This window comes from Anser brachyrhynchus (genome assembly GCF_964034855.1).
Source record: "Anser brachyrhynchus genome assembly, chromosome: 2".
NCBI lineage: Eukaryota > Metazoa > Chordata > Aves > Anseriformes > Anatidae > Anser > Anser brachyrhynchus.
Window position 1 is genome coordinate 11,216,033 of NC_137695.1, and position 14,423 is coordinate 11,230,455.

The following is a 14,423-nucleotide window of genomic DNA, read 5'->3' on the forward strand; positions in this document are numbered from 1 at the left end:
GAGTTCAAACTTCTTGAAAACATTGCATAGATGAATCGGCCTCTTTCAGCACTTAACCTCTAAGCCTTAGATTTGTGTACATACTTACACGCACTGGAGTTTATGCTTGTTGTCTCACATGTGTGTACCCACTCATAAGCAAATAATCAGGGGTGATAAATACAGTTTTAAGAACGTAATATGGCTCCCATTAAACTTCAAACTATTATTTGTATGAGGAAGTTGTGCATACTGTAGTACTGCGAGCATTTTCTATTGCTTGGAGGTAGTGCTATGCAGTATTTTATTAACTATTAACTGTCTGATAAAGGTTATTTTTCAGATTTTGTAATAATATAGAAAACTGCTTAAATATATTTGCAGAAATGCAGAGAGTGTACTGTTCTGGTTGGTTTTACCATGTGGGAAGGGTGACAATGCAATGAACAGGAATAAATATGCCACAATCTTTTTTATCTTTTTCTTTAATACCAAAGGCTCTTTGTATTTCTTTTATACCATGCAATCAAAAGATGAAAATAATGTTAATAGTCTGGGCTTTTTGGAAAACAAACAAACAAACACACATCCCGTTTTTCTATTTTTGTAAGCATGGTGTACAAGACCCACTGTTCTTATGCTCTTGTAAGAACCTCTGACGTTCTACAACACTAGTGGAGCGTCAACTCAGTGCTTAACAAAAGTGCCCTTAAAGAGTAAACCAGAGATGTAAAAATGAAACATGTATATTATTTGAAGGTAGAATAGCTCCTAAAATTATTGTATCACATGGGTGATTGCTGTGTCCTGGCAGAAGGACATGGTGTTTACATGCTCCGATCACATAAAGTGTTACAAGGGTAGGTAGAGGGGCAGCAGGAGATTTGTTCCAAAAGTGTACTCCTGATCCCAAATAAATGCTTTCTTGCAGCCATCCAACTTATTATGTAAGGGACACTGGAGAAGGTAGAATAAAAATGGTGGGAAAATGTCCTCCTCCCTCAGCAACAGGCAGGGGAAGAACTCAGTAGGGCCTTTCCAAGGAGAGGCCTTCCTGCCCCCCACGGGCAGCCCTCTTAGGTGCAGATCTGCCACTGCACAGCCTCAGAAGCCTGCAACTACATCGATCCTTTACTCTCCCTCTCTGTCTCCCTAGGACATCAGCTTCTTTTCCTGCCCTAGGTACACACGAGGGAGTTTGCTAGTCCCGAAGGTCAGCCCTTGCTGAGATGTGGGGCTGCATGGAGGGTGGGTTCCCAGCCCTGCACTGGTGGCCCTCAGGCCGAGGCATCGCCGGGGTTTGTTTGAGAGAAAATCCACCTCCTTGCCCGTCTGCCAGAGCACTGCTCTCACGTGGGCAGCTATATGGCAGACCGCCAGAATAATGTTATTTTTAAAAGAGTTGGGATAACAGGAACCATTTCATTTGTTACAAAATAAACTGAGAACTGGTCTGTTGTTTCACACTGTTATCAGGGTTGAAGAGGATGATTGTTTTCCTCCTTGATCCTCACATGGTACTGTGTACAAGGCTCCGTGTCCAGCCTGTCTGCTGCAATGTTGGCTATCAACCATTAAAGCAGATACTTAGGAGAGAGCTAGAATACAGAAAACAGTTTCATTTTTAGTCAGTTCTGCATTAAACAAGGAGTTTTATGCTTCCTTTAAGATAGTAGGGCTGTAAAGATTGTCCTTTATATTGTTAGCATCAAACCCTCTTTGTGTGTTTTGGAGGTCTATTTTCCTTAAGAATTAAATTCTACATTTAATCATATGGTTCTCTTACAAATTAGGAGGGGTTTCCAACTTGCAATGTCCTCATGTTCTGTAATATGAATGCAAAGGAGGTCAAGGGGATGCAGAATCTTTTCTCCTGCTATTCCCAACAGAGACTTTCTCTGAATCATTCTTAGGTGATGGTATCTACTAGCTGTCATTCTTTGTTGTATTTCTGTCATATTGCCTCTTACCATTCCCTCAAAAATGTATTCCTAGCCTTTCTTTTCTGGGAGGTCCATCCAGTTGCCCTTGCGTTAAATCCCAGAGGGAAAAGATTTCTAAAGCAGAAGCGTTGGGCTGATGAGACCACACTGTGTCTGTGACAGCCCTGTGCACTTCAGCTCTTCTCTGGTATCTCCAGGAGCCAGAGGTGCCTCACATACAATTGCAGCTGGACATACATATCACTTCACATGATCTTTTTTTCTTCTTTTTTTTTTTTTGAAGTGAAGTACGTAATAGTGCTGTTAAATCATTGATTCTCCCTAATATACCGTGCTTTATTTCATTATACCTGTAGAGTGTGTGAGTGTTGCTGAGATAGTACCAGATCTTGAAGCTTGACAGTCCTCTTACACAAGTCCCTCTTAGTCCCACAGACCTCTAAATTGCATTTCTGCAACTGGTGAAATACTCAAATCTGTTTAATTTTTGTGAATTTGAGAGGAGGGACACTTTTAATACTTAAATTCCCATCTTTAGCATTGCACAGATGGTGTAACGTTTTTGCATTTTTATCTTATTTTGGGTTACTGAAGTTAATATTCTGCTAGTTACAAGTATCCGCATGCTCACCACAGAGTTCATTTTGAGGACAGAGCTCTCGAATAAATTATACATGTTGGTAGCAGTCATAAATCAGTCATTTTTTCATTCAGAAAGTGGTGGCACTGGAAGAAAGTTCTTCAGTGATCAAAATGCATCGTTAAGCTTTTAAAAAGAGAGTCTATTGCCTGTTGTAGAGCCGTAGGCGATTTATGGCTTATCTGTACTTATTGCCTTGAGCTTTTGGAAAATTTGTAAACAAAGCCAGATGCTCATTATGTTCCCATTCAGGGTTGGTTAGATGGTTAAATGCCATCAGAAGAACTTTGGTCCTGTTGGGTTTTAGGATGTTACAGAAAATGGAATTGCTCCAAACTATTTTTTTTTATATTTATCATCCATGAAAATATACTTCTACTTTCTGCATTTTTCTGGATTTTTTTTTTAATTGTTGTAAGCGATAAAAATCTGAAATTAAAAATCTGAGAACTATACTGTAAACTAAACAGTGGGTACAGCTTTTTCTCTGTGTCAGAGTTCGTACTTACCCAGAATGATATAAGTCAAGCGCCACTGGCCCTTTTTAAGGGTTTAGAGCAATGCAGGAGTTTGTTAACACCTCAGGCTAGGGTGATTATGCTTATGCTTTTTACCAAATTATAGGGAGTAGAAATGTGAACTAAGTGACTTTTCGTAGCCAATTTGATAAGTTAAGTCATGTGCTATTGGTTTGATAATTTTTACTGCTTACCTTTTGTCTTTTGTATAGATTATGTGATACGGAGGGAATTCTGGTAAACTACCTTTTTGCTTTTTTACTGCTCTTTAAGCATAAGAAAACATGATGCTGTATACAAATTGGATTGCTGTTAAGAATTTTTTCCTTGTATTTATTGTAAGATGATCATGTAATCCATTTCATAATTCATGATTAACTTTTTGGTGTATTTTTTTTTATTTATTGGCTGCAGCTGACCAAGTAAACAGGTCATGGCACGCTTAACGAAGAGACGACAGGCAGATACAAAGGCTATCCAGCATCTTTGGGCAGCTATAGAAATAATCCGGAACCAGAAGCAAATTGCTAACATTGACCGTATTACAAAGTAAGTGATCCATTCAAAAAAAATCTTAACGAGGGGAAAGTTTGATGATATTAAAAGCCCTGAGAAACAGAGACATTAAACATTATGAGAGACTGTGAAAAAGCTACATGAACTACTGAGTTACTAATTATAACAGAGTACCGAAAGATCCCAAAGTGAGATTTAATCTATTGAGATGAGATTTTGTTCACCCTGTATTTGTTTTGTCTAAGAGTTTGGAGGAAATATGCAATCTTTATAGTACTTGAACTGAATTTATTGTGTTAGAGTTACTTTCTAGCTTGGCCAAAAGAGAAGAGGTCTGTCTTGGGACCAGTACTGTTTAATATCTTTATCAACGACACAGACAATGGGATCAGGTGCACCCTCAGCAGATTTGCAGGTAACACTAAGCAAAGTGTGCACTTGATACAGAGTGTTGCACTTGATACAACCGAAGTAAGGGATGCCACCCAAAGGGATCTGGATAAGTTAGAAAAGTGGGTCTGTGTGAGCCTAATGAGTTTCAACAGTCTATGTGTAAGGTGCTGCACCTGGGTCGGGACAATCCCAGACATGAGTTACACACTGGGAGAACTTATTGAGAGCAGTGGAGAACTCATTTCTGGAAAACAAAGATAAATAGGAAGTCAAACTGCTTGGTTGCACAAGCCATATTAGTTGAGATGGGCATAGGATGCTATTAAAGAAGACATGGGTGTATTATATCTATAGTTAATACTATTGTTAATATTAAAGTATTCTTCATGATGTAGTAGGTGCTATATATACAGAGAAATATTTATTGTTTATTCTGTTGAGCTTGCAATGTTCAAAAAGGTCTAACATATTAAAATAGCTTTTTGAATAACTTGTACTACTCACTGTAATAAAAGCTGAAGGTTTTGTGCCTCTCTGCTTTGTCTGCATTTCCAGGCCAACATGCACATCACATTCGTCCAAGTAATCAATATGAATAATTTAAAAGAGCAAAACTAACCAGTTGGCAGCTCTTCAGTTGCTAGAACCGATGTGAACTGATAGTGAGGGCAGAGACCACCAAAGGGGAGAGATATAAACAGTGCAGGTGACTAATGAAGTGAAAATCAGTATAATATGGTCCGCTGACACAGTTTGGAGTCTGTGGGGTGGAAGTGACAGGCAAAACTGGCTTAATAAGTAGAAGTGGAACAGTTTAGGTTGTCCAAGCATAGCAAATAATAAACAGGAAAAAGGAAAAAGATGATGTACCAAGTGAATTAGTATGTACTTGGCTCTTAAAACAAAAATAAATGCACTATTAAACCAAAAAGTACCTTCCTAGAGAATTCCAGGCAGGCTTAAGAGGGAGATTGTATTTTAGGAAATTTCATTTTTGAGCTTGCACTTGAGCTTCTGAATGCTGTAAAACATTATGTATATTAGCATCATGTCTACAAGGAGATAAGTAGGTAAACTAATGCTATACACTTTCCATTTTAACGTTTCAAATGACTTGCTCCAGGCCATATATTAGCTGAATTTGGTAGCTGTTTATGTTTTTTCCTATGTAATAAAGAGAGACAGGCACGTCTGGCGAGGGATTCATCCCACTCTTATAAAAGATGCCTATTTTAAGATGGTGCAAGTAACATTTAGCTGGGTGAAGTTAGGGAAGAGAAATCCTATCATTACAAGGTTGAGAAAACAAGTAATTAAAAATTAGAAAAAGGGGTACTGCTCTTAGTAACTGAAGGGTAGCTTGATGGTTTTTTTAAACAGTCTCGATCCAGGTTGTATGACTCATCTGTAATCAGAAGAAAAATACCTTAAATGACTAAACAGAGATACAAGCAGCTGTAGTACTTTGAGAAAGATGAATATTATAAAAGTTTGGAAGATCATTAAGAAGTTCGAAATGGTTTGTTGTCTCTCTGGTGCAAGGTGTTAACAGTAAAGAGTTATCTAAAACATGCTAGGACACTGTAAATGCTCTACATGCACATCAGTGACAGAAGTTATTTAGTTTCGATTATGTGATATTTTAAAGGAGATAACATTTGACAAGGTAGGAAAAGACAGAGGTCTTTGAGTTGCTTTCGACTTCTAGTTGTTGACGGAGAAACACGGATGAGTTAGAAAATGAGAATGCATATCACATAATATTCAAAATAAAGTTCTGAAATTAGTGGGGTATCAGAATATCTCTTCTGATTAGAACTGAGAAACTGATGTATTCTTCCAGGCTCAAGGATCATTTGGTCAAGTAAAATTGCCATTCCTTCAGAGATAAATCAATGTCTTTTGTTTTGGTTTGGTTTGGTTTTGATTACATATTTAAGGTAAGTGACAGGCCTCCTACCATATCATATAGCAGTTTACAAGCTGAACAGATGATTCATAATTTAATTTTGCTGTTTGCTTGTGGTGGTTTGGGTTTTTTTATTTGTTGCTGGAGACAGGTTGTCCTGTATATTTAGTGACTTGCTAGTCCAAACACCATTAGAGCATAATCCATGCTGCTGGTTTCTTCATCAGATAGTTCGCTACTTTTAGGCATATCTACTAATTGTCTTTTCTTCTAACTGGAAACTCAGCATGGGTCTCTCTCTCTCTTCCTATTTTTAAAAGTTTATTTCATTTAATTCTTGCTTCTCCTGGCCTTCTAGTGCTGGATGGAAGTATGCCACTGTACATATTAGACAGCATTTACTTCTTATGATCAAGGAAGAAATGCTGGTAGTGTAAAAAGAAGATTCATGGTTTATAGATAACAAACTGTTTCAACACAGTATAAAAAAAAGATGAATCCATGTAACACATTAAAATCATGTAAAATGTAACCTCTGTACTTTATATAATTATTAAAAAATACCTGGGGTAAAGAAAGACTTCCCTAAGATACTGGTAATGGGAAGGAGGCAAGAAAAATCTATAGAACTAGACACTCATTTTCTGTAGAGAACATAAGAGTAGGAGGATGGTGTAGGAGGAGCCAAGAGCACTAGAAGGTACTTCTGATATTGTCAGAAAAACCTATAAGGAAAGAGGCCCTTTAATTAAAAGTCAACTAAATCAAGTACGCTTTGCTATTTAAATTGATGAGGGGGAAAAGCAAGAATAGAAAAATGCATGATTAGTAGCTGATTGAAAACTGTCTTACATTGAGGAAAGAGTTTTCACTTGGAAAATTTCAAAATACAAGTTAGAGCCTTTAAGCAATTCATTATTAAGCTTATTGAACTGTTGGCGATTATTTTGATAAGTTCACTGCATACGGAGCAGTATTTAGAAACAGAAAAATGTATCTGTTTTTGAAGGAATTAAAAATATGTGTGGAAAAAATGGCAAGAAGATGACACTAATAATTGGAGTATTATATAAAAACTTAAATAAAAGGATTGGTAGGAAAGAGACCATATTGCACAGACTTGATGTCTCCAAAACAATCACCAAATCATTATATGAAAGGAATTCTGCAATTTTAGTGATTTTACGTAGGGGTACATTTTACTTGGGAAATTACTTCCCATTGATAGGACATAAGTGTTCTGCTGTAGATTGAAAAATAAGTGAAGGACTGAAAACCAATGCTAACAAGCAATAACTGCAGTAAATTTGAAGGAATTAGTATGAAAATTGCAAACTGCCTTTTGAGAAGAACTTTAAAAATATATTTATATGTAATTTCTTCTGTTGGTACATAGGGTCCAGTGTGTTCAGTGCATTTTTATTTAAGGGTAAAGCTCATTTGAAGGCAATGGTAACATGTTTGTACCAATACGCAAAATAAATATTCTGACCCAGCTTATATTGTCATAGTTTATTTTGAGTCATTCAATTGTAATCATTTAAAAATCTAACTACAAGAAATATCTGGCATTTCTAAACTGCCAAATTACTTACTAACAAAATGAAATTTCTAAAAGGTATTTATCAAGAAATGTGACTGTTTTTCTGTCTAGGCCTGGTATTGCAATAATTTAACCTTAATATGACTATTATTTAGATGAGTATTATTGGGATTAGTTATGCTGTAAACACTAGCAGAGAAATAGCTTCCAATATCTTACGAATTCTCTGTCAAGAGCGCAGCTTGACAAATTGTTCATCCTAAAAGTGTGTTAAAAATGATAATTATGCTTTGACTTTCTCAGTTTTTTCCTCATTATCTTCCATCTGTTTTGGATTTGGGGTAACCTCAAAAATTGATTCTATGGAATAAAATGCATTAAAATACACTGGAAAAAAAAGGCATGCATATTTAAATGAGTAGGATAAATTATTGACAGTCAGTTGCATAGCAGATTGGTAAGTATTTCTGTACAGATATGTTTTTAAAGTTCCCTTTCTTTGGCTACTCTAGGCTTCCAGTTTCTTTTGAAGTATTTTCTTTACCCTGAGGGTGACAGATCACCAAATCAGGTTGCCCAGGGAGGTTGTCGAGTCTCTTTGTCTGGAGATATTCAAAACCCGCCTGGATGCCATCCTGCGCAATGTGCTCTGGGTGACCCTGCTTTGCAGGGGGGTTGGATTAGATGATCTCCAGAGGTCCCTTCCAACCTCAGCCATTCTGTGATTCGGTTATAATTTCCTTACAGGTAATCGGACTCCTAAGATTTAATTAACTATTAATTCCTTTTTTGCCCTTTTTCTCTCAAGGTATTGGGTTTCCTCGGTAGCAATTTATGAACATTTTGTGATCTTTATGATTAGTTCGGAGTTCATTATCCGTTAAGGTAATGTTATTAAAATACCCAGTTGACAATTATGACAAATAGGAGTTTGCCATTGTAAACAGAGAGTCCTTCTGGTTTCTAAACCATTTTATGGCTTCTTCACTAATGTGAAGAACCAAAGTGTAATTCTTTTCTTCCATACTTCCTTCCCCATATTTTTTTCTCTCTCCCTTTGATGTGATACATGATTTATTTAGTTGATTCTCTTCTCTCCCTGTCTCTTGTAAAGGCTCTGTCTGTACTGTCTTTGTGTACTGTGACAGGGAATGCCCTGGCACCATCTGGAGCAGATATGATGTGACCACACTGCGTTGCCTTTGGCTCATAGAGTGTTTCTTTGGCTGTGACATATTCTTTGTTTGTTTTATATGTGTGTGTGGTTCTTCAGTTCTAAGCGCCAAAAATAACACAGCCCACAGCAACGCTATTCTTGAAGCTGGAGGCTTGTGTAGTTTGCCATCGGGCATGGCATGAAGGCATCTGAGGACACATAGCATGCTGGAACAGTGCTGGAGTGCCCTGGGCAGAAGGAGTCAGTCTTGGCGTTATTTAAGTCCATGTTCTCTGTCTGGAGCAAACTGACCTCTTGGCCATGCTTTGCCTTCTTCCCAGAGAGAACAAGTTGGCTTTCTCCAGAATGGAGCCTGAGAATGGTTTACTTTGGGAATGAGACAGAGTGACTGTAGTCCCCAGGGTGGAGGTATCCCAACTTTTTGGGAGGATGAAGCTGATGGAAAGAATATTAGCTGGGATAATATTGATATGCTGTAATTGGAGAATTTTAAACTAAAGCAAAAATGAAGTTTCATCAGTCAGAAAGCTGTTTCACAACATCTGTGATACAAAAATGTATTTTCCACAAAGAGGTACATAGACTCTCATCTGTTTTTTAATTGACATACAAATGTCCAGTACCAGGTCCTTGAATGGACATAACCAGTTTTGCATATTTGTGCTGTGGACTCATTTTTGTTACATTCTAATTTGATATAAGTGCAGCTAAGTCAGGTCATCTAAGAGAACCGAGCAGATTCTAAGCCTACAGACAGTAGTCTCTGTGAGTCCCTTGTTAGCTTTGTGCAGACTGACATTAATCAGCATTGATGGAATAGTATCCCAGAAAAGAATTACTCAGTATGAAAGATTACTTTAAAATGATGAGATTTTTCTGGTCCCAAAGTTGAGGTGGAGTCACTAGCCGATTGAGTATGTGACCCTCTTGGTTTGACATTTAGTCCTATGAGGAGGATTTCTTCTCCAAATATCACTGTATGAAATTTCGGTAGTCAGTCCCTGAGGATATTTAAAGTTAAGGGCCTCTCCCATCCATAAATCTGTTTCTGTTGCCTTAATTCTCCTGCTGTTCTCTTTCTAGGCTGTCTGCTTTAACAGAAATCAATTTCTAGAAGCACTGATTAGAGCAAAGATGAGAATGAGCAATTTGAACAGGTAGAGAATAATCATAAGAGAGTATAAATAAGAAAATGAGCAATTTGAACAGGTAGAGAATAATCATAAGAGAGTATAAATAAGAATATGTAATGCAATAGCAAGAAAAAAAATGTAAAATCAAGATACTTACAGTATTGCTTATTTGAAGCTCAGAAAGTTGTTAGAAAAACTTGTCACTATTTATAGTACATCTGATGAGAATTTAAATCCCCCTAGTATTTTGCATGTTGCAACTAAATAGTCATGCGTAAACAAAAATAGTAAGCCATAAGAATGATTAAGAGAGCAGATTACTCTGGATTTAGAACTAGATAATCCTGTTTTTTAACTTTACATGAGCAAAATTATTGTAGCACCTGATATTTCTTTGACTGAAATGGAAACTTAGATACGTTTTTCTGCTCTGGTGGTTTCTTACCCTTTGTCAAGCCATTCCCTGCCTATTTGTTATTGAAGAGTAGGCTTATCTGAAAACAATGGTTCAAAATAAAGCATCCTCCTGTTAGCCATAAAAATGCAGTGGCTGCTTGAGTTTACTTCTAATCACTGTTACTGGCTCCTTTTCCACATTTTTACATTATCCCCCTATATGTTTAAAATGTGACCACATGGAGCAAATAGTGTTATTAAGAGCAACTTTTCAGAGTCCAGTATGTGTTAATCAAACCGTGGCCAGTTATACTGTGGTGGAACAGGTGAATGCTGAAGGAGGTGCTCAGAAAGCTCACATTTTACCAGCTGAGAAAGGAGGAGGAAGAACAGTGCAGTGAAGTCTTTTCCGTGCCATGCAGTGTAATAGCAATTCCTGATTATGTGAGGGTAAGCAAAAGTGTGGAGTCCTACACTAAGCAGCGTGATGCTACTTCCTCAGCAGCCCACAAAGCTGCTTCTAGTGATTGTGGGTCTCTTGAGTATTCACCTCAGAGAAAAGCAAATTCAGTTTGTGTTGGGTTGGCTCGATTGTAGATATGTGCATTACAGAAAACAAACACAGAAACACATCCCCAGGTGATGACAGCATGGAAAACTCTGTTTTAAATACTTTAAACTTAAACTTAAAACTACTTTAAAACAACCTTTTAAAGTAGTTTTAAATAATACTTCATGTGCTTTCTGTTACAGTCAAAGACAAGTTACTTCTTTCAGTGTGATTCCAGTAAGTCAATCTCCCTTACTGGGTTTCTTTTACTGCCCTTCTCTCTCTTTTACCCTAATAAACTTCTTCACTTCCATCTTTTAGCCAGAAAACATTGGATTTGTTTGTTTTTCTGTTTTTATAACACTTCTTACGTTAAACCAAGAGAATACACCAAGTCTGGAGTTTTAAAGCTTGTAAATCTTTACTCGTAGATCATCCTAGAAAAAAAAAAACAAGTATGTCCTCTTTTGATCAGGTTGGTTAAAAATCATTATATTTATAAAACAAAAAAACAATCTAAAATGGATAATTTAACTACTTCATAACATAATTTTCAGTAAAATTGCTGGTTTTGTCATATATAAAATCTCTGCATTATGTCGGTTACAATCATAGCAGTACATTGCAGAGAAATACCAAAGACGTCAAAATATTTAACTTACTGTATATATTATTTTTTATATTAGTGGCTTTGCATTGAAGTTAAATTATACATTCAGGTTGAAATTTTCAGAAATCTTCAAAATGTCCAGATAGATACTATGAAGTAAGAAAGAGAACTGTCAAAACTGCATATATACAGGGAATGTAACCATCTTTTGCATCATAACTGATACACAGTTTTGCTTGTAAATTGGTACGTAGAGTGACCATTGAGGTAATATTCAGGAAGCTAATAAGGAATTTTAACATCCAGATTCACAAAAACACTGAAGAGAAGTGAGGAACTAAGTAAAACATATTTTGTAAGACCCTTAAAAAGGAATGATGAACTTTCAGTAGTTGCACAAGGAATGTTCACAATGGGAGATTTTCATTATATTTCACCCTTGTTACCTGTAGATAGCTACAGTGGTCATAAAGCTTTTATCTCTTTGTTAATATTGGTTTAGTCTTAATTTTGCTTGTGAGTTCATCATGATTTTCTGGTTTGGATGGTATGTGACATTAATGTTAGTGGTAGCGATGGTCCAGTTTAAGATCTGCTTTTAGATGTTTTTGACTTAAGGAGGGTGGAAGCAGGGATGACAGGAAAAAATTGTAAACTTGTCTTGGATAAAGGCTGTGAAGAGCATAGCTACGTTTGCTCTGGGTAGTAGGAAAATTAAAATTGCTGAATTAGGAGCTTTGGTTAAAATACCATCTTGAGTTTATAATACATGTTAATAATTACTGTTTCCCATCAAGCTCTTCCCTCGATAGACACCATTTCTTGAATTTGTGATTTTATTTTAATTACATTAGTTAAGGTGTTTAAATAAAGACATAAAAAAAATGACTGACCCAATGAAGCAGATGGTGGTCGGATAGTTTTCTTTTTTTATTTCGAAGGTCAGTGTTCTTCATTGGGTCAGTAGGTGAAGTCATCTCTGGTCTGAGCAGAAATAAAATGATTCGTTTTAACAGCTCAATCATATGGTTATTAACAACAATGATACTCCATGTTTGATGCTTGCCAGTGACTGCAAACTCATTTAAACTTTATTTACTGTGCATGCTGCTATGAAAATTGTAATATTCGATGTTTAACAGTTTTTCTGGATAATACATGCAAACTATTAATTCCAGTGTAGCTATTCAGAAGGAAAGTGGTAGAAGTATTTCTGACCTGAAAATCACCATCTCCGCTTTCATTTATACACAATATTTGACGTACTCCATGCTTCTGTTAGTATTCCTGTTGAAGTTGTGCAAGCTTACACAGAAGAATACTTAACAGACTATCTTAATTTCTAATTACTAAAAGAAAGCCAATTTCCTTTTTATGTCACAGGCAGTATTGATTTTTGCTTGAATCATAACATCTTTATAATATTTAAAAGGGAAACTTCTAGCTTTTTTTTTTTGCTGTAAATAAATGCGGTTTTCTGTTAGAAATGAAAGATAAAAATGAGTGCGATATGGCTATTTAACAGGTTGTTATCTGGTCTAAAGTGCTCATCAAGCCTTTCTCTGTAATCAGTGGGGAGAGAGTGATCTCCAGAGCACTCCTCATACCATCTATTTTAGGCTGCAGTTTCATATTTCCATTCATACAAACAATATCATCACCAAAAGCAGCAGGCCTGCCCTGATGGCTTTTCCAGCTGTTGTGCTGTTCCCTAGCTGGTAATTATGTGAACATTTGTGTGACAGTGTGATGTGTTTGAAACTCAGATAAGAATGGAAATTAAATTAGATAGAAAACTCTGAAAAACCGAATCACAAAAGCACTTGAATGTGTATTTTTTAAGCGTGTTTTGAATTGAGACGCTCAATATGAGCTGACTAAATATTTCATCTGCAAGGTATCAGCCAGGATGTTGTATTCTGAGTCATGCATTATTTGTTTGTCTCTGCAGTACTTCCCCAGGAAAGTGCTGGCTGGCGCTGTGACCGCGTGTACACGAGCAGTTGTACATATTTACGCAACGCCACGGACTGGTTGGTGCTCCTCCTTGCTGGTGGCGCTCAGTGCGCACGTGTGTGTACACTACCAGCGTATCACATACAAGCAGTTTTTTGGGTCGGAAAAGTTGGAGCAGAGCCCTTTTTTTAGACAAGTTCCTCCTTAAGAAGGTGGTGGTAGTTTTGAAAGGGAGATTATTCTTTTTTTGATAAGGACTGAGTAGCTCAGTACCCTAATTACTTGCTTTCCATGCTCGTGTTGGTGGGTTACACAATCTTAAGTTGTATAAGAGAATTTAAATTACTGAAACAAGGAATTACTCGAATTGAAATTACAATGTTTTTGACAGAAATGACCCAGGTGATTAACGTTATAGGAAACTGCATGGTGCCTGGGGTATCTAAAAGCATGCACAAACAAGATTACTCCTTAGCTTTGTTGCAGCAGGAGCAGAAACATCAGGCAGAGCTGAGTTTTCCTGAACTGCAGTATTTCATTGGATCACTATCAAGTTTGTGTGTTCTTTTTTTTTTTAAAAAAACGTTGTACAAAATCAGTCTGTATTCACGCAAATGCTATATTTCTAGAATATTAAGGAGAGATGAAATTTTAAAAACCCACATCCTGCTTGGGTAGTGTATGTGCCTTCAAAGTGGGTGTTGCAGGCACTGGTGTCAGAAGGAAAAGAAAATTCATAATTTCTGTATAGTTGCAGTTTCTCTGTGTCCCCCATTTGGAATTTTGGACTGCACAAAATGTAGATAATCTAAGCAGTGTTTCCTTGCACTGGCAACATCTCTGTCAATGGCCGTGTGGCCCATGCAGGGTGCTAGTGCAGTGTGGGGTGCCGTGGAAATCAAACGCAGCCTGTTCCTATACCTGCAAGTCTCTTTGTGGAGTGGAGGTACAGAAGAAGGACATTATGTTTTGGTCGTATTTATCTTAGTGAATTTAATCCATAATCAAAACATCCATAACCGTAAACATACCAAAAAGTAGTTTAGGAAAAAAAAAAAAAAAAACAAGTGTGCTGCTACATTCCCAATGTAAGCAGTTCTGCTTTTCTCCATGCGTCTATATTGCCTTCAGCTCTCAGATCAGCTCTCAGTTTCTGGCAA

General features: G+C 36.9%; 1 protein-coding gene across 7 annotated transcripts in view; it reads left to right on the forward strand.

Moving 5' to 3' along the window:
- Positions 1 to 14,423, forward strand: part of ZMYND11 (zinc finger MYND-type containing 11) — a 107,593-nt gene that overhangs the window by 41,683 nt on the left and 51,487 nt on the right. For 6 of the 7 annotated variants that reach the window (XM_080578247.1, XM_080578249.1, XM_080578246.1 and 3 more), the window contains one exon: positions 3,495 to 3,629. The exons of the other annotated variant lie outside the window; for it this stretch is intronic. In XM_080578247.1, coding sequence (XP_080434373.1) covers positions 3,514 to 3,629 — 116 coding nt within the window. In that variant the 5' untranslated portion in view covers positions 3,495 to 3,513. The remainder of the gene's footprint in view (positions 1 to 3,494; positions 3,630 to 14,423) is intronic. 7 annotated transcript variants of the gene reach the window in all.